A 24,805-nucleotide genomic window follows, 5' to 3' on the forward strand; every position below is an offset into this window, starting at 1 on the left:
TGATTAAAACATCTAATTCAAGATAAAAATAATTTAAATCAGAAATAAGTATAAAGAAGTCCAAATTACCCAGGAAGTCTGTGATAATTGTTTGGACATCCCTAGTTCTTATCCCTACCCATATAATTGATCAGCTCCCCCTCCTTCCTCCTCTTTCTCCCCTTCTTCCTCCCCCAATGACCCAGCTTTACTGTTGTCAGAAGCACGTACCTGGTCTACTCTCCACGTCAGTCATAAAACACCTTTTAAAACAAAGCAAGTAGAAGAAACATAGCTTGTGAAACCCACTGCTTTAGGCTTTTGTCTGCTCTTTTCCCTTGAGAGCTAGAATGCCATCAGGCTGCTGGCCAGGGAACATGAAAGATCAGGTGGACTGGTGAGGAGCTGCTGGCTCTGGCCAAGCCCGGAGGAGGACAGAGCCTTGGACCCTTTCTCCAAGGCCATTCTGTGGCTCCTGGTCGGCCATCAGTCCTGAGGTGGAACTGCAGGTCACACACCCTGCTATGGGCTCAAACCCCTCATTCCTCCCTTTTCTTCTCTCCCTGTGTGTCCCTCTCTTACATAAACATTCTGGCCCTCACTCATCATCCAGTACTTGGTTCACTTTCATGCCAAGTAACAATGTCCAGGAAGGTGGCTTACTTAGACAAAGGACAAAGCTTTAGGAGATCTAATTGTGAATTAACTTTCCCCAAGAGGTATAGCACAGACACCCTCAGATGCATGAACTTCCTCAGAATCAGTTAGACAAAGCAGACACTAGCAACATTCCTCACCTTCTCCTGTGCTTTACAGTGAAGACATGAGAGAGAAAAAAGTAGGGGCACATAATGAGAGTAAATACGGTAGTAGGTTCATTTGCTAGTTGGAGCTCTGGACTTGGGACTTAGGAGTGCCAGATGGGGGCCATTCAGAGCCTACGTCTGACCTGGCCTGAAATGTAGGTGAGAGACAAGATTGGCTCACATCCTAGGAAATAACCCATAACTAGGGAAGAGGAAGCACTGCCTTACCTTCAACAGGAGCCACAGCCTCTGCCCAGGCAAATTGTGCTCTACTGCGAAAAGCATAATTTTAAGGTAATGTTCCAGTCTTCACCAAGGCAGCGACTTCAGGGGTACAGAGGTTTTGATTGATCCTTTGTTCCTAGTTATTCAAAGTGGATCCCAAAGGAGAAGTCACAGCAAAGAAGTTGCCACCAAGCAGGTATGGATTTCTTTCTTTCTCTTTTGCTGGGGGCAGACTGCACACCCACCCCCCAGCTCTCTGCAAAAGAAGTGTGGGAGCACAACGGTATCTTAACATTTGAGAGCAGCATCAGAGAGGGTTGTATATCCCGTTGGCCTTGCTGCTGTTCACATTTCCAGGATGGAAAAAAACATGAAGATAATCATTTAATACAGAGTTCCATTAACCATGCTCCCTGATCATGCAAGTATCTCCTAAAGAAATAATCACAGTGGAAACGTCAATCTTGTATCAGCCACGATGAGTCACACATACAATCAGCCCCCTCTCCGTTGCAGGGCTGGAGTCTCCAGATCCAGAAAATACCAAGGTGCGGGGACTGTGGGAGCTGGGAACGACTCAGCCCTGTTCCTGTAGGCCGCTGAGGGAACTGGCAGCCCTTGGGACCAGGCTGAGACTCGGCAGCAGGAGTCGTAGGGCCTCACCACCTCAGTGAGGGGTCCCTCAGGGGCTTTTCCAAACCCCTACCCAGTCCTAGGGCCTAGTTGGCTTTGGGCCAGTGAGGTTTCTACCTTTACTTGCCAGAGTACACACCTTGTCCCACAGGACAAAAACCTCTCCTACATGTGCTTGTAGAAGCCCTCCTTCTTCCCATACTACAGCCCATCCTGATTGAGGCTATAGTCAGAGGCTTTAAGACAATACCTTATCTGGGGATGGTCAGGAGTCACCTCTGAGGCCACTGAACCTTGATTCAGTGAGTCAGCTGTGACAGGCACTATACCACTCCTACATGGGGTGGTTGTGAGGCTCTGCTGCTGGGAAAGTCAACGGTCAGCACCAAGACAGCCGAGGTGACTGGGTTATTTCCACTGGGATGGGCCTTTGATCTCTAATGATATGACCAGAGTCCAAATATTCTAAGCAAGGCCCCAGAGGCTACTGCTTAATTAGTTATCTAATAGGAAAGATTAATTTTTCCATATACCGAAAATACTCATTTTTAAAATATACTTGAAAAATATGTGTTAGTTGTATAATGAACAGTCTAAACCAGGGATTGGCAAATTATGGCTTACAAGCCAAATCAGAACCACCAACTATTTTTGTAAATACAGTTTTATTAGAACACAGCCATGCTCGTTAATTACCTACAGCTGCTTTTGCCTTAGGATGGCAGAATTGAGTAGTTGCAAAAGAGACAGTATAGCCCCCAAAGCCTAAAATGTTAACTATCTGGCCCTTTACAGGAAAAGTTTGCCAACTCCTAGTCTCAAACTATCAACTTACTCTTCAATTATTATGGAACAAACATAATAAACAACCACAAAACTGATTAAACTATTGTTAGTAGGTAATAGCTTTTTAAATGGATGTAACACATGATTACTTACCCTTTGTAAAATGATGAATCATAAAGTTAAAAATAGGACTACCTTATGATCCAGCAATTGCACGACTAGGTATTTACCTAAAGGATACAAAAATACTGATTTGAAGGGACACATGCACCCTAATATTTATAGCAGCATTATAAACAATAGTCAAATTGTGGAAAGAGCCCAAATGTCCGTCAACTGATGAATGGATAAATAGGGTATGGTATACATACAATGGAACATTACTCAGCCATCAAAAAGAATGAAATCTTGCCATTTGCAATGACGTGGCTAGAGCTAGAGAGTATTATGCTAAGCGAAAAGAAGTCAGAGAAAGAAATACCTTATGACTTCACTCATAGGTGGAATTTAAGAAACAAAACAGATGAACATAGAGGGAGAAAAAAAGAGAGGCAAACCATAAAATAGACTCTTAACTATACAGAACACACTGAGGGTTGCTTTAGGGGAGGATGGGCTACATGGGTAATGGGCATTAAGGAGAGGCACTTGTGATGAGCACTGGGTGTTAAATATAAGTGATGAATCACTAAATTCTACTCCTGAAACCAATATTGCACTATATGTTAACTAAAATTTAAGTAAAAACTTGCAACAATAAGTAAGTAAGTAAGTAAGTAGGTAAGAATCAGCATAGATAAAGCTAATCTCCTTAAGCCAAAAGTAACTGCTATAACTAGTTTGGGGTATTTGTTGCCAGTCTCCTCTGCATTCACATACACATATGTGTACTAATAAGCCATTTGTTGTCATATTATTCTCATTCTATTTTTCCATTCAACAAACTTTTCATATCTGTTTTCCATATGGAGAATTTCCACATCCGTATGTAGCTCTACCTCCTTAACTTTATATGTATTATACATAGATTATGTGCATTTTAATTTTTGTTACTGTGAAATCCCCTCCATAGTGCCTGCACCAATTTATACTCCCACCAGCAGGGAATGATAGATACTGTTCCTCCACACCCTGATGCTTGCTGTTTATTAAGCATTTTCCTGCTTACTAATGTGTCAGTTTGCCAGGCCTAATTTTTTTTTTCTTTTTTTGTCGTATTGCCTTTTCTTGGCCTTCCAGAACAATGCAGAGGAATAGTTAAGACCAAGCATAGTCTTAGGGATGATGTATACAGTTGTGTGAGTAGTACATTGCACAATTCTAAGGGTACCATTCATAAACCTTTAGAGGTCTTAGGTTTTTTGTCACGTTTCTGATTTTAATTCATTTTTATTTCATGTGTGGACTCATATTTCTTGGAGACTGCTCTGTCGGACTCTTTGACACAGGAGTGTGTGTGGTGCCTTCTAAGTGGTATGATTTGAAGGGGACTGGGAAGAGTTCCCTATCACCCAATACCTCCTCATCCACCTGCCATACCTTCTAAACTTCTGTGAAACACCAAAAGAACAATATCCAACTGGAAATTAAGATAAAGAGATATATCCAAATTGTTCATGTAATGTATGAAACAATTCTCCTGGGTCTCTATGAATGTCAGACTATAAAACCCTAGGCGATAAGAACATTGCACGTGTATGTAAGAGACAGTTCAATCAGAGGTCATTGTGTCCTGTTAAATATTGGAAGATGGTGCAGGGTGTGCTTTTGACTTGGGCTGATACCAGCTCTTGACCCTGATCTGTATCTAGAAACAAATTTTCTGACAGCTTGAATCTGATGACTGTACCCCAGGAAGAACAAAAGCCATGTTTCATTTATGGCCACCTAAAGATAGCAGCTGACTTTTCATATTTGAATTCGTGTAATGTGATCTTTGCTAAGTTCCCTCTGGGTGCCTGTCCCATGTCAGGGCCAAGGAGGGAGTCCTGTGCAATATTTGATCCATTTTTAAAAAACTTTATATGATCTCATTTTATCCCGGTGACTTTGTGACAAAAAGTGTAACTTACATAGTACATAGTGTATCCATTTGCACTATAGGAAGAATCAGAATAAAGGGAAAAGGAAGTTCAACCACTTGTTGCCTTTGTGCCCTTGGACATACAGCCCCAGTTTCCTCAGTTGTAGACAGTAAGACCTGTCTTGCCCTGCTCAACTGTGGAAAGACCTCACTCTGCTTACCTCACAGGCACCTCACTTTGTAACAACAAAACCTGTGTAATAGGAGTTAATAAAATTTCTACCTTTTCCCTTCACCGAATGAAGCCAAGAGTTTGTAAGCTTCACTGTCAATTTCTTAGAAACCCAATTATTGTGTAAGTTTCCCTTTACCTGCTTTTTCTCCTCTTTACCCTCTGGCCAGTTCTGATATATATACACACACACATACATACATTTCTGATTTTATACATTTATGTGTATAGATACATACATATATCTACACACATAAGATATATTATACATAAACATATGTGTATTATAATCCTGCTGCTTCCAATAGTTTCCATCCCTAAAATCATGAGTTCTGTATCATTTTCTCCTTCCACTTAGACTCCTTTTGGCTTCAAGTCCAAGTTGCCCACGCTTTCCTCCCCATAATCTTGGCGACCTAGTTCCAAAGCTTTTTGATTTGACTCATTTGAAGATTAAATGTATATTCACCTCCTCCCTACCCCCTTTTCCTTGGAAGGAGCTGTCTCACCCCCAAATGTATATTGACTTTAGACAACAATTTACAAGGCCGGTTATTTCATATGTGTGTTTGTTACTTCCTCCATTTTCTAGAACCCCCAAAATGTTTGAATTGCCATACCCTCTGCCTTCCGCTCAGTCATCTTCTCCATCGTGTCCTTTTTGTGTCCAGCTGATTTTCTGTCTGGGTTAGTTGGATTTCTTAGGTCCTTACCACTCCAAGTGTGGACATAGACCAGCAGCACCAGCAGCATCCAGGAGCCTGTGGGAAAGAAGGCGCGGGGCCCACCCAAGACCCAGGGACTAGAACGTGCATTTAACAAGCTCCCCAGGTGATCTGTATTCACTTTAATGCTGGAGAACCTGCTCTGAAATTATATGCACGTGCTCTGGGTTCCCTTAACGTGGAATCTGAAGCAGACGAACAAGACAAGGCAGGCAGAAATTTTGTCTTAACTGTCGCCGATTTCCAATGTGGTTGGAAAGCCAGGGTCGTTCAAGCTCAAGCGCAGCTGGACTGTGACCTGGTTATCTTTTTATTTCTCACTGTAGTGCTTTTAACTACTGTTGCTTCTTCTTTCCTTTACTTCTTTAACTCCTTTCCTCCTGCTTCATCTCTGCCCCTGCCGTCTGCTTCCTCACAGCCCTGCCTGGCTCCACAGCTGCCTTCTCTGTGTCAGGGCTGCCTGTGCAAAGCAGGACTGAGATATGTGGCCACTCACATCAGTCTACTATTTGGCCTTCCCTTTTAATATTCGTTAAATATTTGATCAACATTTATTTAGTGACAAGTCATGTTATTTATTTAAAAAAATTTTTTTAATGTCTATTTTTCAGAGAGAGACAGACAGAGCGTGAGTGGGGGAGGGGCAGAGAGAGAGGGAGACACAGAATCGGAAGCAGGCTCCAGGCTCTGAGCTGTCAGCACAGAGCCCGATGCGGGGCTCAAACTCACAGACTATGAGATCATGACCTGAGCTGAAGTCGGACCCTTAACGGACTGAGGCACCCAGGTGCCCCACAAGTGATGCTGTTTTAAAAATTTATGGTTGGGGCGCCTGGGTGGCTCAGTCAGTTGAGCGTCCGACTTCAGCCAGGTCACGATCTCGCGGTCCGGGAGTTCGAGCCCCGCATCAGGCTCTGGGCTGATGGCTCAGAGCCTGGAGCCTGCTTCCGATTCTGTGTCTCCCTCTCTCTCTGCCCCTCCCCCGTTCATGCTCTGTCTCTCTGTCCCAAAAATAAATAAACGTTGAAAAAAAAAATTTTTTTTTAAATTAAAAAAAAAATTTATGGTAAAGGGGCGCCTGGGTGGAGCAGTCGGTTAAGCGTCCGACTTCAGCCAGGTCACGATCTCGCGGTCCGTGAGTTTGAGCCCCGCATCAGGCTCTGGGCTGATGGCTCAGAGCCTGGAGCCTGTTTCCGATTCTATGTCTCCCTCTCTCTCTGCCCCTCCCCCATTCATGCTCTGTCTCTCTCTGTCCCAAAAATAAATAAACGTTGAAAAAAAAATTAAAAATTTATGGTAAAATACAGATAAAATGTACTGTCTTAGCCATTTTTAAGTGTACAGTAATGTTAAGTATATTTATATTGTTGTGCAACCGATCTTTTTTCATCTGATAAAACTAAAACTCTACCCTTTAAACAACTCCTTATTCCTCTCTTGCTCCAGCCCCTGGCAACCATTCTCCTACCTTTTTATACTTTATTGAGAAATAACTGCAAATAAATTTGTATATATTTAAAATGTACAACGTGATGATTTGCTATACATATACATTTTAGAATGATTACCAACATCGGAATAATTAACGCATCCATCGCCCCACACAGTAGACATAGTTAATTAACTGTGTGTGTGTGTGCGTGTGTGTGTGCGTGTGTGTGTGTGGTAAGAATGCTTAAGATCTACTCCCAGCAGCTTTCAAATAAATAATACTGTATTATTAGCCAACTGACTACATTAACAATGCTGTATTATTAACTATAATGCCTATACATTGCCGCCATTCTACTTTCCGTTTCTATGAGGTTAGCTTTTTATTAGTTTAAGTATCTCGTACAACTGGAACCATATAGTACTTGTCCTTTTGTGACTGGCTTATTTCATTAGCGTAATGTCCTCAAAGTTCGTCCATGTTGTAGCCTGTGTCAGAATTCCCTTCCTTTTCAAGGCTGAAAATATTGCATTATATGTATATATCACATTTTGTTTGTCCATTCATCTGTTGGTGGACACTTTGGTTGCCTCCACCTGTGTTGTGAATAATGCTGCTGTGAACGTGGGTGTGCAAATATCTCTTCAAGACCCGGCTTTCAATCCAGAAGTGGAATTGCTGGATCATATGGTTCTATTTTTAATTTTGGGGGGAACCACCATACTGTTTTCCACAGTGCCTGCACCATCTCCCATTCCCACTAGCAACGCACGAGGGTTCTAATTTCTCCACATCCTTGCCACACACTTGTTATTTTCTGGGTTTGTGACAGCAGCCATCCTAATGGGTGTAAAGTGAGGTCCCATTGCATATCCCTAACGATTGTTGCTGGGCATCTTTTCATATATTTGTTGGTGAGTGATTTTTTTTTTTTTCTGATGCAGAAGGTGTATCACGTACTTCATGGTCAAAATAAGTAATTTATTCTGTGCCGTGTTCCAAACCAGACAACTTCTTAGAAGGCATGTTTAAGTGTTTCGATAATATTCTACTCATTCCATGAAAACAGCCCTACACCACACATGATTTTGCTTCTGACTCTGTCTGCCAATTTTAGCAGGTTATTCAGGGTTGTCCAGACGCTTCTCCTCAGGTGGTTGGCTGCAGTGGCCCAGCGTGACAGGCCTACGAGTGCCCCCCGATTACTCCACAGGGACTAGTTTGCACGGTCAAGGAGTGCTTAAATCTCTGCCTCAGGGTGATGATGACCTCAGTAGGAAAGGAAACAGCTTATGATTTACTTCATTTCTGATTTGTTCTAGCAACATTTTGATACCCTTTGAATACGGTGGCTCCCTTGTCAGCAGCCCAGTCAGTCAGCCCTTTAAGTTGCTGTGTCTGTATATCTGCATTCAGTGTCACTAGGAGAGGATCTCAGTGGGTCACTGGATCACTTGTCCCTGAGAGAGAGCAGTAACCCCATCCTTCACAGGCACGCAGAAAGTCTATGGACCCATTGTTCAGGTTCCTGGACCTGGTCCAACCCGGAGCCCCTCTGAGGGCGTTGTGAATGGGGTGGGCCTGCTTAGCATCCTCTTGCTGCGAGGTCAGGCTGGGTGAATTTAGGAGTCTCCTTTATGAGGACAGAGATGGGAGGCTGTGAATACTTGTCTGCAACATCATTTCTTCTCATGTAATTGTCTCACAAATGTTGGCATTTTATCTGACACATCTTATCTTCTTCTGATGTGAGGGGACAGGGGAGGGGGTAATGCTTTTTTCTACCAAAAGCTTTCCTTGATCTCTGTGCTTAAAAAAAGTTATTTAGTGGGTGTCCTTTCAACACCCCAGATCTGACTTTAACTCCCACACTGCTGCCAATCCCTTCTCTTCGAGCCAGAGTCCACTCTTGCCCCTTCAGAGTTACCAGACAGAAACAGAAGCTTCAATCCTTGTCACTGAAGAAGATTAAAGAGTTAATGGTGCAGCAGGGAGGCAGGAGAGGGTCAACCACAGGCGAAGCAGTCCCACTGTGCCCGATCAATGGAAGGGGCCTCTCTAAAGACTTCCTGTTTTGCCATTTTTGTCAAGGCATTTGGGCCTGACCTCAGCATCACCCTGTAACACAGAGAAGACTGAGCAGCGAAGGCTCTGCTGGCCGGTCTGAGATGTGGTCCCTCCTGGAGACACCAGCAAGTTGTGTAGCTTAGTTTACAGGAGCAACAGAACCAGAGAAGAGATTGATTTTAGCTAATGAAGCTTAAACTTCTGGGCCCCTTACTTACATAGGCTCCTTCCCACAGTCATGTGTTTTTGTAACATTTTCAAAAGGAAGATATTTAAGCATGGTTGTTTTGAGACAATTTCTACTCCACTGTCCTATTTCCCCTGAAGTCAGGGGTTGATGGAAGTTGGCCATGGGCTCATTGGAGATTAGTTTAGGGGCAGCTGAGTTGGGGATACGTGTAGTTTGGGTGTATTCACATGGTGGTGGTTACTTGCGTGTGAAGTTGAGTTACTGCTACCCATCCAGTGTAGCAATGGGTCCCAGGAATGCCCCACTCTGCTGCTCGTCCACTACACTGCAGGTGGCCAGCACAGGCTAAAGGAGGGGAATGAGGTTTGAAATGTGTGGAGCCAGAACCTAGACCGTGCAAAATTCTTCCCTATATGAACATTTATACGAAAGAATTTTGATAGAGGTCTTCTTAAGTTTGACAACAATCCTCAGCTAGATGGGAAGATGAAAAATTTTCCCGTTATCATAATAAAAAGCAAATTTTGACCAGTGATGCTAGAGGAAAAACTTTATTATCTTTCTGTTCTTGGTACAAAAAATGACATTACAAAATCATTGTTATTTGAGGGGAATAATTTGCTTTCTATTGCTGCTGCAATATTACCACAAACTTGGTGGCCTGATATAAAATTTATTATCTTATAGTTCCAGATGTCAGAAGTCCAAAGTCAGTATCACTGACTGAAAATCAAGGTGTTGTCAGGCTGGTGCCTTCTGGAAGGTCTAGGGGAGAATCTGTTTCCTTGCCTTTTCCAGTTTCTAGAGACTGCCCAGATTCCTTGGCTCATGGCCCCTTCCTCCATCTTCAAAGCCAGCAATGTAGCATCTGAGACCACATCTCAGACCAGCCGGCAGAGACTTCGCTGCTCACTTTTCCACTGTCACATCTCTTCCTCTGACCAAACCCAGGAAAGTATCTCTGATCTTCAGGATTCATGTGATTATATCAGGCCCACACGGTTACTTCTGGATAATCTCCCTATTTGAGGTCTGTACCCTCAATCACATCTGTAAAGACCCTTCTGCCATATAAGGAAGCACATTCACGTGTTCTAGGGATTAGGACCTGGATATCTTTGGGGGCCATTATTCTGTTTCCCACAAAGGACAATATTAATATTTGTAATTCATTGTGATTTCCTTTCTTAATCTTTCTCACAAATACATATTCTCTTTGGTACCTAATTATGTATTTGCAATGAGTATTCTTTTTCTTGAAGAAGACCCCCTCCAGTTGTAGAAGCCTCAGACCCCACATAATCTAACTACTGCCCACCTCTGCTTGCCCATTGACTAAGTTGAGAATTTGGTGAACGTTCCTCCACACCAGCTGGGCAGAGTCTGTCCTTGGCTGGGTGGTTCTGCTCATGGACCAGCGAGGGAGCCAGGGAAGAGCAAGAGAGGATAGTGCCCGTGTCTCACACGGTGACCCTGGAGAATCACTTACTGAGCAGAGTGCAACGTGTGGACATGCAGGAAGGGACACCCTGGTGGAGGCGGAGCTCCGGGGGTGCATATGGAGGGCAGTGGAAGAGCCTCTGAACCGCTGGACTGGGAACTTAGTGAATGCCCTGCTTTGGCAACTGCCATGGTGCTCTTCTCAACAGAAGCAGGGCACCCAGTCCACTCTTTCCCTCCTGTTTGTGAATCCAAGACCATCATGTCCAGCTTTCTGTGGGATTCTTTTCTGGTCCCAGTATTAACCGAAGTCTCTCTTGCTCCTTCCATAGCAGATACTTAACTCACATTTCCTTTAGAATTTCCCTCCACTGTCGCCTTGGGATGCATCACTCTCCTTCCTTTCTCTCTCCCCAAGTTCAGACTTGTCTTCCCTGTAGCACCATTTTCCAGCATGCTCAGATTACCAAGCCATGGAGGAACAGGTGCAACGCCCAGAACAAACACAACTGGATTCAATTGAAACTGCATATTTAATTAGTCTTATTAAATTCACATGAAAGAGAGATGTGGCTGACATACCAGTCACCAAGTTATTGTAATTTTCCTGTCTACAGGGCACCATGCTGTAAGGACTGATGTAAGGGGGGAGTAGGGACAGAATTGCAGGCATCGGCTGGCACACCCATCCACCCCAGGTCAGATCTATTTCTAACAAAACTCTAGGGGTTCTGTTTCCATTATCTCTTGCCATGTAACAACCTCCCCAAAACTTACTCCCCCAAACCAGCCACCATTTTATTTTCTGTCATGATTCTGTGTTGGCAGAGCTCAGTCAGGAGTTCTGCTCCACATGACATCAGTAGGACACTTAACTAGGCTGGGATGTCCACAAGCGCTTGTTCAAATGTCTGGGGCTTGATGGGGATGGCTGGAAGGCTGGGGCAGCTGGGTCTTTGTCATCTGGCCGTGTCAAAGTTTTCCCTCTTCACATGGCCTCTCCGCATGGTCCCTTCAGGGGGTGATCACCCCAGCGGCATAGCTAAACTTTCTCACGTGGTGGGTTAGGACTCCCCAAAGGGCAGAAGCAGAGGCTACCAGGCCTTGTGGCTTTGGCCCAGGACTGGCACAGTGTCACTTCTGACGACTCACTGGTTAAAGCAAGTCACAGGCCCTCCCGGATTCCTCACAGGAAAGGATGGCACTAAGGTGTGGCCCGCAGGAGGGGTGGTTTTGGCGAGCATAGGTTTTTGGGAGCATAGCTGTCACAGGGTCTCTGGGGCTTCCTGACCACATGAGAGACTGAACTGCAGAATGTACAAGATCTGTCTAGTTAACAGTAAGCTTAGGCCAAAGTAAAAGTTACACAAATGCTCTGAGATGAGTCTCTGGCATTAATCCTAATACCCCTCATTACGGAACTGGAGAATGTATCAGTCAGACACAGCATAAGTAAAAGCCTCCTCCCCTTTGTCCCTTTGCGAACGATTCTTTGTACGTGTAATTCTGCTGTAAGTTGTTTTTGCTGGCTCTTGTTCAGGCTGCCGTGTTCGTCTCTGGTTCATGATTTGTGAGTTTTTGCTCGTATTTCTTGAAAACTACTTGTATGATTCTTTGTGCCTAGGTGGAAAGTGGTTCCTCTAGAGAGGAGGAGTGTGTCTGCCTCTGAGGGTGTCTGGGAACACTGCCCACCCAAAAGCTCTTTAAATCAAATCCTTGGCTTCAGGTTTTTGGGAACACTCTGCATACACATTTTGTCAGCAAGCCCATTTGAGGTCAGGGTTATGATTTGAAAAATCAGGGCAGATTCTGTGCACACCGGTTCAGTTCAAGTTTCTGTCAGCCTATTTTATTTGCAGTTTTCTGGAGGGTCGGGGCTGCAGGACAGATTAATTTCTAATTCGTCTTTACAGGTGAAACTGCTTGCTGTCATCTGTCATGCTGTTGGAAACAGAAACTCGCGTGTTGACATTTTTTTTTTAATGTTTATTTATTTTTGAGACAGAGAGAGACAGAGCATGAACGGGGGTGGGTCAGAGAGAGGGAGACACAGAATCCGAAAAGGCTCCAGGCCCCGAACTGTCAGCACAGAGCCCGATGCGGGGCCCGAACTCATGGACCGCGAGTTCATGACCTGAGCTGAAATCGGACACCTAACCGACTGAGCCACCCAGGCGCCCCTCGAGTGTTAAGATTTTACTAAGGTTTTATTTGAGGTTTAGAAAAGGCAGCGTCATCTGTGGTGTGGCAGCCCTTCAGAATCAGTGCGCAGAGAAGCTTTTGAGAAGAGTCGTGAACGGGACAGCTCTCTATTTCTGCTCACCGTCCTCTGTGCTCGTTCTAAGTACAGAATCCAAGTCACGCTGTCCGGGTGCAAGCTGCCTGGGGCGAGCCTCTTGAACACAGGTCTATTAATGGGTACAAGTTCTTTGATTATTCACTCATGTCCCAGCTAGACTGGGACCTGGGCCATTTTCTTCCTGCTTCCTGAGCCTGGCTCCTCTCTGTCTTTCTCCCCATTTGCTTGGTTACTCAGTTGAAATCCCTCTTTCTGCACAGCTTTTAAGCTTTCTCTGGGAGCTTGGGCCACAACATGCCTGAGAGACTGTCTCCCTCGGGTCTCCCTAGTCCCAGACCATCTCCAGAAAGTGGGCTGTTCTATGGGCCTTTGACCAGATCATGGGCTCCTAATCTTAGTATATTCTGTAACTCAACCCAGATAGCCTTTTCTTTTTCCTTCTCATCTCTTCTCCTTCCCCTTCTCTCCCCATTGTGCTTGCTCAACGTGCCAGGGCCCTATTATTGTATACACAATGCCATGGTTACATCTCTCTTGATAACAAGTCTAACCCACCCCCAAATCTTCCACCTGGGGTCAGCTCTTGGGTCCACAGAACCACATGTGAGCGACCACAGTGAGGACTGCCTCAGCATGTCTCTGTCCAGCCCTTTCGTTCCCTGTGGTTTTTTTCACTTGTAGCCCAAGAGGCCCGGCAGCCAACCTGGAGGAGAGACCTGGAGAAAGCTGGAAACATGCTGCCCTTATGCACTGTGAAGCCGCAGATTCAGCTCCTGGGAAGCCTGCCGTCAGCACACTTGAGGGAGATGGGGGTCCCCAAATCTGCCGTGTATGCGGGGACAAGGCTACTGGCTACCACTTCAATGTCATGACATGTGAAGGCTGCAAGGGCTTTTTCAGGTAGTTACCTGCCAACATTTGCCCACCTGCCACCTCCGACACTGGGTCATGTCTGATGGGGTTCTGCGTTACCCGCTGGGCACTGCTTCAGGGCCTCAGCTTGACCTATCTCCCGGGAGTGTGGGGCAGTGGCCCATTCAAAAGCCTCCTAATGTTTCAAGAGAGCCATGACTATGTCAGGGGAATTCATCTTCCATCTTCCTACCCTACGTGGGAAAGGGCCCCTCTCATTAAGATATGCCTTTGTTTCTCCATGTGTTCTTGAATAAAATGGAGAATCAGTTCATAAAAGAGGAAAGCCAAACTGCAAGTACTCAAACCAGCTTTAGGGAGTGACTGTTAAGTAAAGAAAGGCATAAAAGAAAAGAAGAGTAGGACAAAGCAATCTCATCTAGAAGCAGGGACATGGGGAGGTCCAAAAAAATTAAGGATTAAGAAGCTCCAGGCCAGAGCAAGACAGGCCTGGACAGAAGGGCTCACATTGTTCCAAGTGAAGAAAGATTGAGGCCGAAGCTCCATGCAGGGCTCGGATGGGAGGAAGAGCAGCTGACCAGGAAAGCAGAGCCAGAGAGAGAATGTGTGAGGAGGGATTCCCAGTCTGCCGTCAGGGCCAGGTATGTACACAGCAGCTCCCACCTAGGGGCCCGCTCAGGACCCTCCTGAATTCCCAGGACAGCCAGCCTGACTTGGTCCTCTGCAGAGTTCTTCCTGGTGGCCGGACATGTGAATGGACATGGACCCCAGAGCCAGGACCCACCCTAGGATCCCTAAGATGGGCCGCCAGTCAGCATGTCGTGGGTGGGGGGCCAGAACGCACGGGGGGTTGCGGGGGACTTCCAGGGAGGCCCTGAGGCAGCTTCCGCATCTCCCAAGTGAAGAAGCACGGGCTTTGGGGCTGACGTGGTGAAGCCTCAGCTGCTCTCAGGTCCCACGGGGTGAGGCGTGGCCAATGCCCGTCAAGGGCACCCGTGTTCCAGCGAGAAATGAACGTGGCGTTGTATGGATTGTAGCAGAGTCCAGAGTGAAATGTAGCTTGGAGCCCCCCAGCCTGGGAAGCTTGGGTATTCCCCGAACCTACCTTTTGCTCTTTGTTCTCTCACAGGAGAGCCATGAAACGCAACACCCGGCTGAGGTGCCCCTTTCGGAAGGGCGCCTGCGAGATCACCCAGAAGACCCGGAGACAATGCCAGGCCTGCCGCCTCCGCAAGTGCTTGGAGAGCGGCATGAAGAAGGAGAGTGAGCGGCGGGAAGTGCCTTGGGCGGGTGTGGGCTGGGGTGCACGGGCACTGAGTCCGGGGTCGGGGGGGGGGGGGGGGGGAGCAAGTAGGAAGGGAGCGTGGGGACGTGTATGAGCACGTGTACAGACATGCACCGTGAGCGTGCACGTGTCAGCCCGTGGCCTGGGTGCCGCAGGCGAAGTCGGGCAGAGCTTGTGGGCCATCTGCCCGCACCACCACGGGCCCTTGCCGGAGGGACTTGGGTGCAGGGCATCTTTATTCTCTGCTCCGGCAGGTGTGGTGGGCATCTCATGCCCCTCGCTCCCCTCAGGTGCCCTTGCATGATTCTTTTTGTCCCCTTCATAAGTGTCCTAATGGTGTTTTAGCAAAATTGGGCAAGGTGATTTTGGGAGAAGGAAGTCAGAGACCCATGGTGTGATATGACCTCCAACCTTCCAGCAGCGGGTGCCCATCAGCCTCCCAAACCTGGTGTCCTACAGAGGAACTGTTTGCAGACAGGTGCCAGAGGATGCTCTCATTCTACCTGCCAAGCTTTGGTGTTATAATTGTGTTCCCAGGTCACTGAGTTCAAAGCTAATCGGGAAAAGGCTGGAAGCTTCTAGTGTATATTTTTCTCCACTCGTCACAGAGTAGGCAGCCTCTTTCAGGGGACAAGTTCCCTGGGCATGTGGACAGAAAGCAAGTCTCTCCCCTGGCTGTCCCTGCTGTTCCTCACACCAACCCCACATCTTTGCTCTGCACACATAAGTGGGCTCCAGAAATCCACGGAAGGCCCTAAGGCTCCAGGCTACATAGGAAGTGGCTGGAGTTGATATTTCTTGCTAAGCAGTGGCCCCAGCTCGCTAGGGTCTTGGAGACCCAGATACCTTGGGGGACTCTGAGGAGTCTTATTGGTATCTAATCCACCAAGAAAAAAAATACTATCAGGTGCCACTGACCACTTATTACGTGCCAGGAGCTCTGTTAGGCATTTTCCACCCAATGCCTCATCGTAGCAATGGTGTGAGGTGAGCATTGCCACTCCATATTATGAAGAAGGAAACTGAAGCCAAGAGCCGGTAAGGAGCTTGCTCAAGGTCACGGCTAGTAAATGGCAAAGCTGTCGTGCAAACCCAGCACCTTCTGATTCTGCGGCCTGAGTTCTTCCCACCGTCCTACAACGTTGTCCCAAAACCCACTGCCGTGCACAGCACACCAGCTACACCTCATTCTCTCCCCTTAAGCAGGGGAGCCTGGGAAAGGCGGGGGTTTTGTCACCAGCACATCCCCTCTTGCTGTCACAAAGTGCAGCCAAGCTCTAGCAGGTGCTTGCGCTTGCTTCTGGTTATCCCCGCAGTGATCATGTCGGACGCGGCTGTGGAGCAGAGGCGGGCCTTGATCAGGAGGAAGAAGAGAGAACGGATGGGCACTCAGCCCCTGGAAGCCAAGAGTCTGACTGAGGAACAGCAGACAATGATCAGAGAGCTGATGGATGCTCAGACGAAAACCTTTGACACCACCTTCTCCCACTTCAAGGATTTCCGGGTATGAGGATTTCCAGTTGGCTCAGCCATTATGCTAGCTCTTCAAAACCCCAGTCTTGTGCCCAGGGGTTCTCAAAGAGTGGCTCCTGCCCCAACAACAGCAGTGTCCCTCGGAAATTGTTAGAAGTGCCAGTTCTCAGATCCTCCCAGACCTGCGGAGTCAGAAACTCTGAGGGAGGGCCCAGCAGTCAGTGTTTTAACAGGAACCCCTAGGTGATTCTGACACAAGTTCAGGTTTGAGAATTTCTTTTCTCTCCCTCCACAGCAGGTAGCAATTGGGTCTGAGCCATAAATAGAGTTTTGGAAAGCTGAGTAGCCCCAGGGCTGTTGGCATTCAGGGCTTTATGAGGACAGGGTCAGGACCATGGGGGTGGCATTTGTGAACGGGTTTTACAGATTTAAGAAACATTTGTGACCCCAGCAACGTTAGCCATGTTTGATCCCAGTGCCCCCCTCCTCCTCTGTGCTCACAAGTATTTTGGGTGGCCTGCTCCATTCAGAGAGCTGGAAGTCAGTGGCCCCAGAAGTCTGTTATTTCTTTCTTTCTGTTTTTTTAATGTTTTTATTTATTTTTGAGAGAGAGAGAGACAGAGCGTGGACAAGGCAGGAGCAGAGAGAGAGGGAGACACAGAATCCAAAGTAGGCTCCAGGCTGTCAGCACAGTGCCCAACACGGGGCTTGAACTCACAAACCACGAGATCATGACCTGAGCCAAAGTCGGACGCTCAACCTACTGAGCCACCCAGGCGCCCCAGAAATCTATTCTTTCTATCTGTAGCTCCCAGAACCTTCTTCCTAAGTCAGGCATGCTTGGAACACACCCATAGGTGGAGACCCCTTACCTCCTACTGGGAAGAGAGCAAACTCATTTCAGACCAGAAAGGATGTGAGGGAACATGGACAGGCAGATCGAGAAAGTGCACCACCCGACAGCGGAAGCCCAGAGAGAAGAAACAAGTGCTCTGTGTGTGTGTGTGTGTGTGTGTGTATGTACCTGCTGTTGTGCGTCCTCTCAGGCTGCAGCTGTGGCTGTGCACACCCTCTGGGCCTGTGTGGAAACCTGTTTGGGAGAACACATGCCATCTCTCCTGTCCTCTCTTCACCTCCTGGCTCCTGTCCCAGCTGCCAGAAGTGCTCAGCAGCGGTCCTGGGATTCCGGAATCTCTGCAGACTCCATCGGGGGAAGACGCTGCCAAGTGGAGCCAGATCAGGGAGGATCTGTGCTCACTGAAGGTCTCTCTGCGGCTGCGGGGGAAAGATGGCAGCGTCTGGAACTACAGACCCCAAGCTGACAGCAGTGGGAAAGAGATCTTTTCCCTGCTGCCCCACATGGCTGACATGTCAACCTACATGTTCAAGGGCATCATTAACTTTGCCAAAGTCATCTCCCACTTCAGGTAGGACACAGGAGCTGGGTGAATGGTGTGGAAAGGAGCAGGCAGTGGCTAGCAGGTTCAAAGGGTGAAGGGTAGGTCCCTCTGCATTTGGGAGCCCACGGACCCTCCTTTATCTCTACCAGCCCGGCCCCCCCCCCCCCCCGGCCTGGAGCACCTGGTACTGCTGGGAAGTGGAGGCCTCACCCTCTGGCTCATTAGCTTTAGACTGCAGGCCTGCCATGTAACCCAACTGTGCCTCAGCGTTCTCGTCTGCTAATAATGCCTACTGCAAGGCTGTTGTGTGAAATAAGAAAACATCTTAAGAGCAGCCAGCACATACATGGTAGGCATTCAGATAGTAAATCTCTTCCCTATTGCCCCGCAAAAGGGCAGGAGTTGGCCTTCTCAAGTTGATGGTTCAAGAACAAAGAAGGAGTAGGAAGGAAAGGGAAGGAAGTCCAGAGGGAGAAAGGGAGAGACAGGAACAGACACCAAGAGAAGGTTGTGAAGGTCATGAGGAAGAGGGTTGGTCCTGAGAACCAAAGGCTTGGGCTCCCCACAGCTAGGTATGGGGACAATGATGGGCAACTGAGGTTGGCAAGAACCCCTGGGACCTTCTGGTGTGGTGGCAACCATGGCCCCGTGATATGTAGTCTGTCAGGTCTGGACAGGCATATTCTTCAGTCCGAGCACTGGTCTTGCCAGGCCTGGTGAGCTACAGCTGAGTCACACATACAAGAAGCCCTTGATTCCATCAGTAGGCAGAGGGCAGGTCATATTCCAGGACCCCACCAGTTCCCCTTGTGGCCCTGTGGGTGACACGCAGGCCTTATTTAATGGGGTGGCCACCGGTCAGATTGTAGCAAATTAGGTCGAGTAGGGAGAAAGGCCTACTTCCATGTGTGGATCTCGCAGATCCCCACTGACATCTGATGACCCACAATGTAACATCGAGGTGTGAGGTTACTTGCCATTTCTTGTGACCACAGTTGTGAGCACAGTCATCCTTAGAGGTACACATTAGTATCACCTTCTTTCTATTCTACAAATAGAAAACTGAGGTTTACCCCGGTCACGGAACTTGCACAAGGTCACAGTTAATCAGAGAGGCCAGATTTGGAAGCAAAGAGTATAGAGTTCAAAGCCAGCTGCTTGCCAGGTCGTGAGCCAGGCACTACTCGAGAGAATAGGATCAACTTCCTGAAATTATGGATCTAAAAGAAGGGAGGTGGTGCAAAAAACAAGGGACTGGATTTCCGATGAGACCAAAGCCAGGCCGAGGGCCCCCTCAAGAGCCAGCCTGACTGTCCTCCCTCTTGGGGTCCTACTGGAAACAGCCCTCAATGGGGAGCTGGGGGGTGGGCCTCTCAGATTGGGAGGTGTGTCAGTCTATCCAGGAATGTCAGAGGTGTCCACTGTGGCTAGGCCCGTATCAGTGTTGGGAGCAGGGCTTGCGGCATCCAGGCTGCCTGGAGAGAAGTGGCAGAAATTAAATCTAAAACAGACAGCAAGAAGCAAATATTCCTGCTGCATGGGACTCATGCACTGGAGGGGGTGGCAGAGAGGAGCGATCTGCTCAGCTGCCGTGAGGGGAGAGAGTGGAGGCAATCCAAAAGCCAGGACTCCTCATGGGGCCAGGGCCACTGCTACCTGCCCCTACCGGATTTCTGCATGATGGGAGGGGGCTGGCCCATAGACCCCGTGTGGAAGCTGGCACCCCCCCATCCTTGCTGCCAGGGACCTGCCCATCGAAGACCAGATCTCCCTGCTGAAGGGGGCCACCTTTGAGCTGTGCCAACTGAGATTCAACACAGTGTTCAACGCAGAGACTGGAACCTGGGAGTGTGGCCGGCTGTCCTACTGTTTGGAGGACACTGCAGGTGCCAGACAGATGCCTGCCCCCAGGGCAGAGGGAGGGAAGGACAGCCCAGGGGGAGGGGAGGAGCCACACCAGGATCTGGGCGTTTGGAACCAAGACCTTGGTGAGGGGAAGTCTGGGTCAGCTTCCTGAGGAGTTTGCTTGCCCTTCATGCCACACTCACCCACAGGTGGCTTCCAGCAGCTTCTCCTGGAGCCCGTGCTGAAATTCCACTACATGCTGAAGAAGCTGCAGCTGCATAAGGAGGAGTATGTGCTGATGCAGGCCATCTCTCTTTTCTCCCCAGGTGATGACCCCACCTGGTCTATGCGGCCACTTCTGCACCGCCCCCCCCTCCCCCCCCCCCCTCCGCTTGCTCACACCCTCCCCTGGCTTAGCTATAGGAGGCAGCAACACCCCCAACCCTCACATCCCCCACCCTCCCCAGGGTGGGTCCCAACCAATGAATGGCCTTGCCCCCCAATTGCTGCTTGGCCAGGACCAGGACCCTGGCTGGTTTTTCCATGGGTCGGTGGGGTGATAAATAGCCCTCCCAGTGCTACCCTTACTTCCTGGCCTGGGTGCCTCTGACTCTGGAAGGTGGTTGGCTGGCACTTTGCCCTCTCTGGGCGGAACTGAGCTTGTCTTCACCCCCACCGTCTTGCTGGCACCACACGCCTTCCTCTCCCCACCAGACCGCCCTGGTGTGGTACAACGCAGCGTGGTGGACCAGCTGCAGGAGAGATTCGCCATCGCCCTGAAGGCCTACATCGAGTGCAATCGGCCCCAGCCTGCCCACCGGTGAGCAGCAAGCAGGGAGGGTATGAGTGGGTCCCTTCAGCAGCCCCATCCTCCAGAGCCCCGCCCCCTCCCCAGGCCTCTCTGGGAGGGCAGACTGGAGCCACTCCTGGGGCAGCCTCTGATTGCTGGGGCTTTGGGGCCCTGCTCCGTGACCTCCAGTGAGGCCTCCTGCCCAGTCAGCCTGAGCTTCAGCCCAACTAGAGAAACCTGAGGAGGGCCAGGGGCCATGCCCAGCCATGGACATTGCTCCCTGGCTCACATCTGCCCTTTTACGCTCCTGTCAGCCAGGGACGGGAACGGCCAGGAATTCTCCTGAGGCTCCTACGGGGTCTTCTAGCAAGAGCCAGCAAGAACTGCAATGATAATAAAGATAACCAGGATAACAATAATGATGATAATAAGAAATACATTTGTATTGAGAAGTGTCAGCCCTGGTACCAAGCAGTTTACATGTATTGTCACCTTTAATCTTGAGAATAGCCCCATGGAGTGGGTGCCACCACTGTCCTGCGAGGGACTGGAGCCTCAGGGTCCAGAGCCAGCTGGGTTGGATCTGGAGCTAGCCCCGGGTGGATAAGTCCATGGCCCACACCTCTAGGAACAAACCCAAGCAAACAGGGTAGGAAACTTCTTGGTTTGTTCTGGTCACAAGCAAAGGAGGAAGCAAAGCTCAGGGCTTCACCAGATGGGGTTTCCATCCCCTCAGCAGTCTCCATGACCTGGTGCCCGAAGGCCTCGGCCTTGAGGGGTGAAGGCCTGTACTGGGGATGCAGGCTGAGCCTAAAACCTCAAGTCCTTATTTGGCCTGCTTCAACTTTATTTTGAGCTCAGCATCTGGGATGCTGGGGGTGACCAGGTCTAGATTTGCTTGGTCCTCCCCTGTATGGAGCCAGGAGGCATCATGTGGAAACTAAGGCATAAGGTTTGTCTGAGACACTAGATACCAGGCTAGATGCAGGAAGGATCTTCAGGGCAGCCTGTAGTCCCTGCCTCCACAACTACTCCATTTGGTCCTGACCCACAGCCATTAGCCAAGGCAGTGATTTCTCCCCAAGATTGCCTTATGTACTTGGCCCCTGCAATGCCTGGATTTTCCCATGGAAATGTCTGTCTACAAGGACTCAAGCCCCATGCATTAAGGGCAAGTGGAGAGTGCAAATCCACACCTCAATCCCCCCAAGGCTTTTCTGCCCTTTTCTTCCACAGACTAAGGGAAGCTTCAGGAATTCAACTGAACCTTATCTCTTGGCTTACCTGAGATGTTCTGAGATTAACAGAACATCCAAGCTCCAAACTTGTGCAACTTCAAAGCAGTCCCAGGGTTGGCGGATGGGGACAAGGGTGGGCTGCACCCCCAACTTTTCCTCTGGCTGGTCTGCAGGTTCCTGTTCCTGAAGATCATGGCCATGCTCACCGAGCTCCGCAGCATCAACGCCCAGCACACCCAGCGTCTGCTTCGCATCCAGGACATACACCCCTTTGCTACCCCCCTCATGCGGGAGTTGTTCAGCATCATGGATGGTTGAGCAGCTGCCCCTTGGACGAGCCTCCGTGGGGCAGCCAGAGCCCTCGGAGCTGCCATTCCTGGGGCTAGATAGATGGATACGGCTGAGAGCTGACAATGCCTTACAGGTCCTGCCTCCCCGGGGAATGCACAACCACCCCTCCGACAATGCTGCCTGGCATTCTTCAGGAAGGGGATAAGGGTCTCCCCAGCATGGAGAGTGAAGCCACATAGACACTTTGATGAAGAGTGCACTGGCCTATAGGTTGGGCCCGTCCAGAGGCAATATCACCCTCCCCTTAGAAATGGCCCTGTGGTCTGGGGATTTAGTGTCATGGTGGGAGAGGGGAAGAGGTGACTGGGGCTGGACCATCTGGGAGTCTATGCTCGCACCCAAGTTCATTAGCTTCTTGGATGTTTCCACTGCTATCTCTAAGTATCCCTGTCTTTCCCACCCCACTCATTCCCAACCTGCAGCCTCTTGTCCTGAGCTGTTCAGTGAGTCCCAGGCCTGTGTTCATCAGCAGGTGCATTTGTGTCTGTGAGAGAAGCCTGAAGGCCTGTAGCAAATGGCAGAAGCTTGTCATGACTTCTGTGTCTATTCTTCCTTCTTTCTGGTACCTCATTCTGTGTCTCTGCATCCATTCAAACACATTAGTAAGCACCAACAGTTTGCAGCTCGCTGTGGGGTATACAATGCTGACTCAGACATGGTTCCCAACCTTCAATACTTTCAAGTTCAATCTAACAAAGCAGAAACACAAATAGCTTTGACCAAAAGCAGTGATAATTGACGTAAGAAACACAAGGAATTTCTGTGAATGCCATGTGGGGTTCTGCATGCACTTGAGGACCCAAGTGAGGGATCTCTGGAACGTGTGTTCATGGGACCGAACTGACTGTGTGCATATGTGTGTGCCTTGGTGTAGGTCTGCTCCGCATATGGACTGGGGCTTGGCTTTTCTCCTGAGGCTGGAACACAGGGGTGCTTTGTGTGACAAGGCTACACTGGCAGGCAGTTAATAAACCGTCTAGATACACATGCACCGTATGTTCCTGTTTACATGTCTATTTTGAAAGCTACAGAGTATGAAAGTGTTTGCATTGTTTATAGCCATTTTCACTAAAAATGTTTTTGCCCTTTGTGCAAATTATATTTTGACTAATTTCACAAAAGGCATTCTATACCCAAGGACAGGCTTAGCAAATAGGTTCCTGAGTTTAGTGTCAAATAAAGGCAAGAGGACTTAAATAACTTTTGGCTAGAGATGTAAACCTTTTTTTGCCTTTTCTGGGGGAGAAAGAAATGTGGGGGTGGGAAAACAGAAGTATTATTATATCTTTACTACTTATTTTACTATTGCCCTTTACACATCTAAAGGCTATTGGTGTAAAAACATAAAAATGATTTCACCTGGTTTGCTCACGATTATTCCATGTAAAAACCATATAAAAATGCTACATCTCGGGGCGCCTGGGTGGCGCAGTCGGTTAAGCGTCCGACTTCAGCCAGGTCACGATCTGGCGGTCCGTGAGTTCGAGCCCCGCGTCGGGCTGTGGGCTGATGGCTCAGAGCCTGGAGCCTGTTTCCGATTCTGTGTCTCCCTCTTTCTCTGCCCCTCCCCCGTTCATGCTCTGTCTCTCTCTGTCCCAAAAATAAATAAATAAAAACGTTGAAAAAAAATGCTACATCTCCCCAATTGTGTATGTTTGTGTACATATATATATAAAAATTTAAACGTAGTAATTGAATTAATTTTAAATGTCTAATGTTTTGATGCAAATGAAGCTATAAGTGTTATAACTGAATTTTGAGGAACAGATACTTGTTTATCATTTTACAAGAAGGTGGCCAAACTTTGAGAACATAAGAAATCACTGATACTATAAATCAAGCAAGCATATTTCTTTCCACCCCTCCAGACTTATCAGCCTCTTCTGCATCAAGGATATAGAACACACTCATTTTTAGAAAAGAAACTGAGGAAAAAAGAGCTCCTCTCTCCAGATACAATGAATACAGATTTTGTTCCCGGGAATTTTGTCTAATTATACTCTTTTGGAAATATAAATTTCATTCAACTGTATTCATAAATCACATGCATCTCCTCTTCCCCCATTGAAATAATTTTGAGTGTGTTATGAATTCAAGAGCCCAGAACAGTTGTTAAATGTAGGCTGCAGTGAGATGAAATTAAGATGAGATGTAAACTCCCATGTGCTCATATTGATTTTAAAAATATGTGGGCAGCTGAACGGATATGAACATAGGAGCTATGTATATTATAAAAACTATCGTAGTCCAAGTGTAGTTTAGATTCGAGGTGAGAAACACCAAACAGCTCACATAGAATACTTTGTGGATTTTGAGTTTATAGGGCTAGGAGCCAGGTTCAACTTGCCTACTCTCTAACATTTGGATTACTCTATTACTCCCTTTCCTGAGCCTTTGAACACCTAGAACTGTCCGTTTCTAGGCATCCCAATGGCTGCTATTCATTTACTAGGTTTTGCCTTAGGTGAGGATGGAGTCCATCCCTATAATTAGGCAGAAAAGCCCTTCTAAGTAAGTACTGCTTGCCTTCTGGTTCCCCCATTTATTAGAGGCACTCTGCGGCCAGTCTCTACCTGCCCCAGACTTTATGGGCCCAACTAAAGCCTTGATAACGTTTTCTTGTGGGAAGGCCCGGGGTGGCCTCTCTTTTCTGGAGAAAAGAGGATGTAAAGAGAAACATACATTTGATTGATCATCCCTTCCCAGCTGCTGA

The 24,805-nt window shown here is 48.0% G+C and overlaps 1 protein-coding gene across 1 annotated transcript; it reads left to right on the forward strand.

The window, feature by feature from the left end:
- The first annotated feature begins 829 nt into the window (after positions 1-829).
- On the forward strand, positions 830-23,293 carry NR1I2 (nuclear receptor subfamily 1 group I member 2). The gene is made up of 9 exons (XM_040484606.1): positions 830-1,206; positions 13,519-13,737; positions 14,840-14,973; positions 16,312-16,499; positions 17,621-17,895; positions 19,612-19,754; positions 19,923-20,039; positions 20,428-20,533; positions 21,915-23,293. Exons 2-9 carry the CDS (start codon positions 13,583-13,585, stop codon positions 22,057-22,059), a joined length of 1,263 nt encoding a protein of 420 aa, XP_040340540.1. The 5' UTR covers positions 830-1,206; positions 13,519-13,582; the 3' UTR covers positions 22,060-23,293.
- Positions 23,294-24,805: the final 1,512 nt, after the last annotated feature.

The sequence above is a fragment of the Herpailurus yagouaroundi genome, unplaced genomic scaffold (assembly GCF_014898765.1).
Source record: "Herpailurus yagouaroundi ecotype Mexico unplaced genomic scaffold, PumYag 162, whole genome shotgun sequence".
Classification (NCBI taxonomy): Eukaryota; Metazoa; Chordata; class Mammalia; order Carnivora; family Felidae; genus Herpailurus; species Herpailurus yagouaroundi.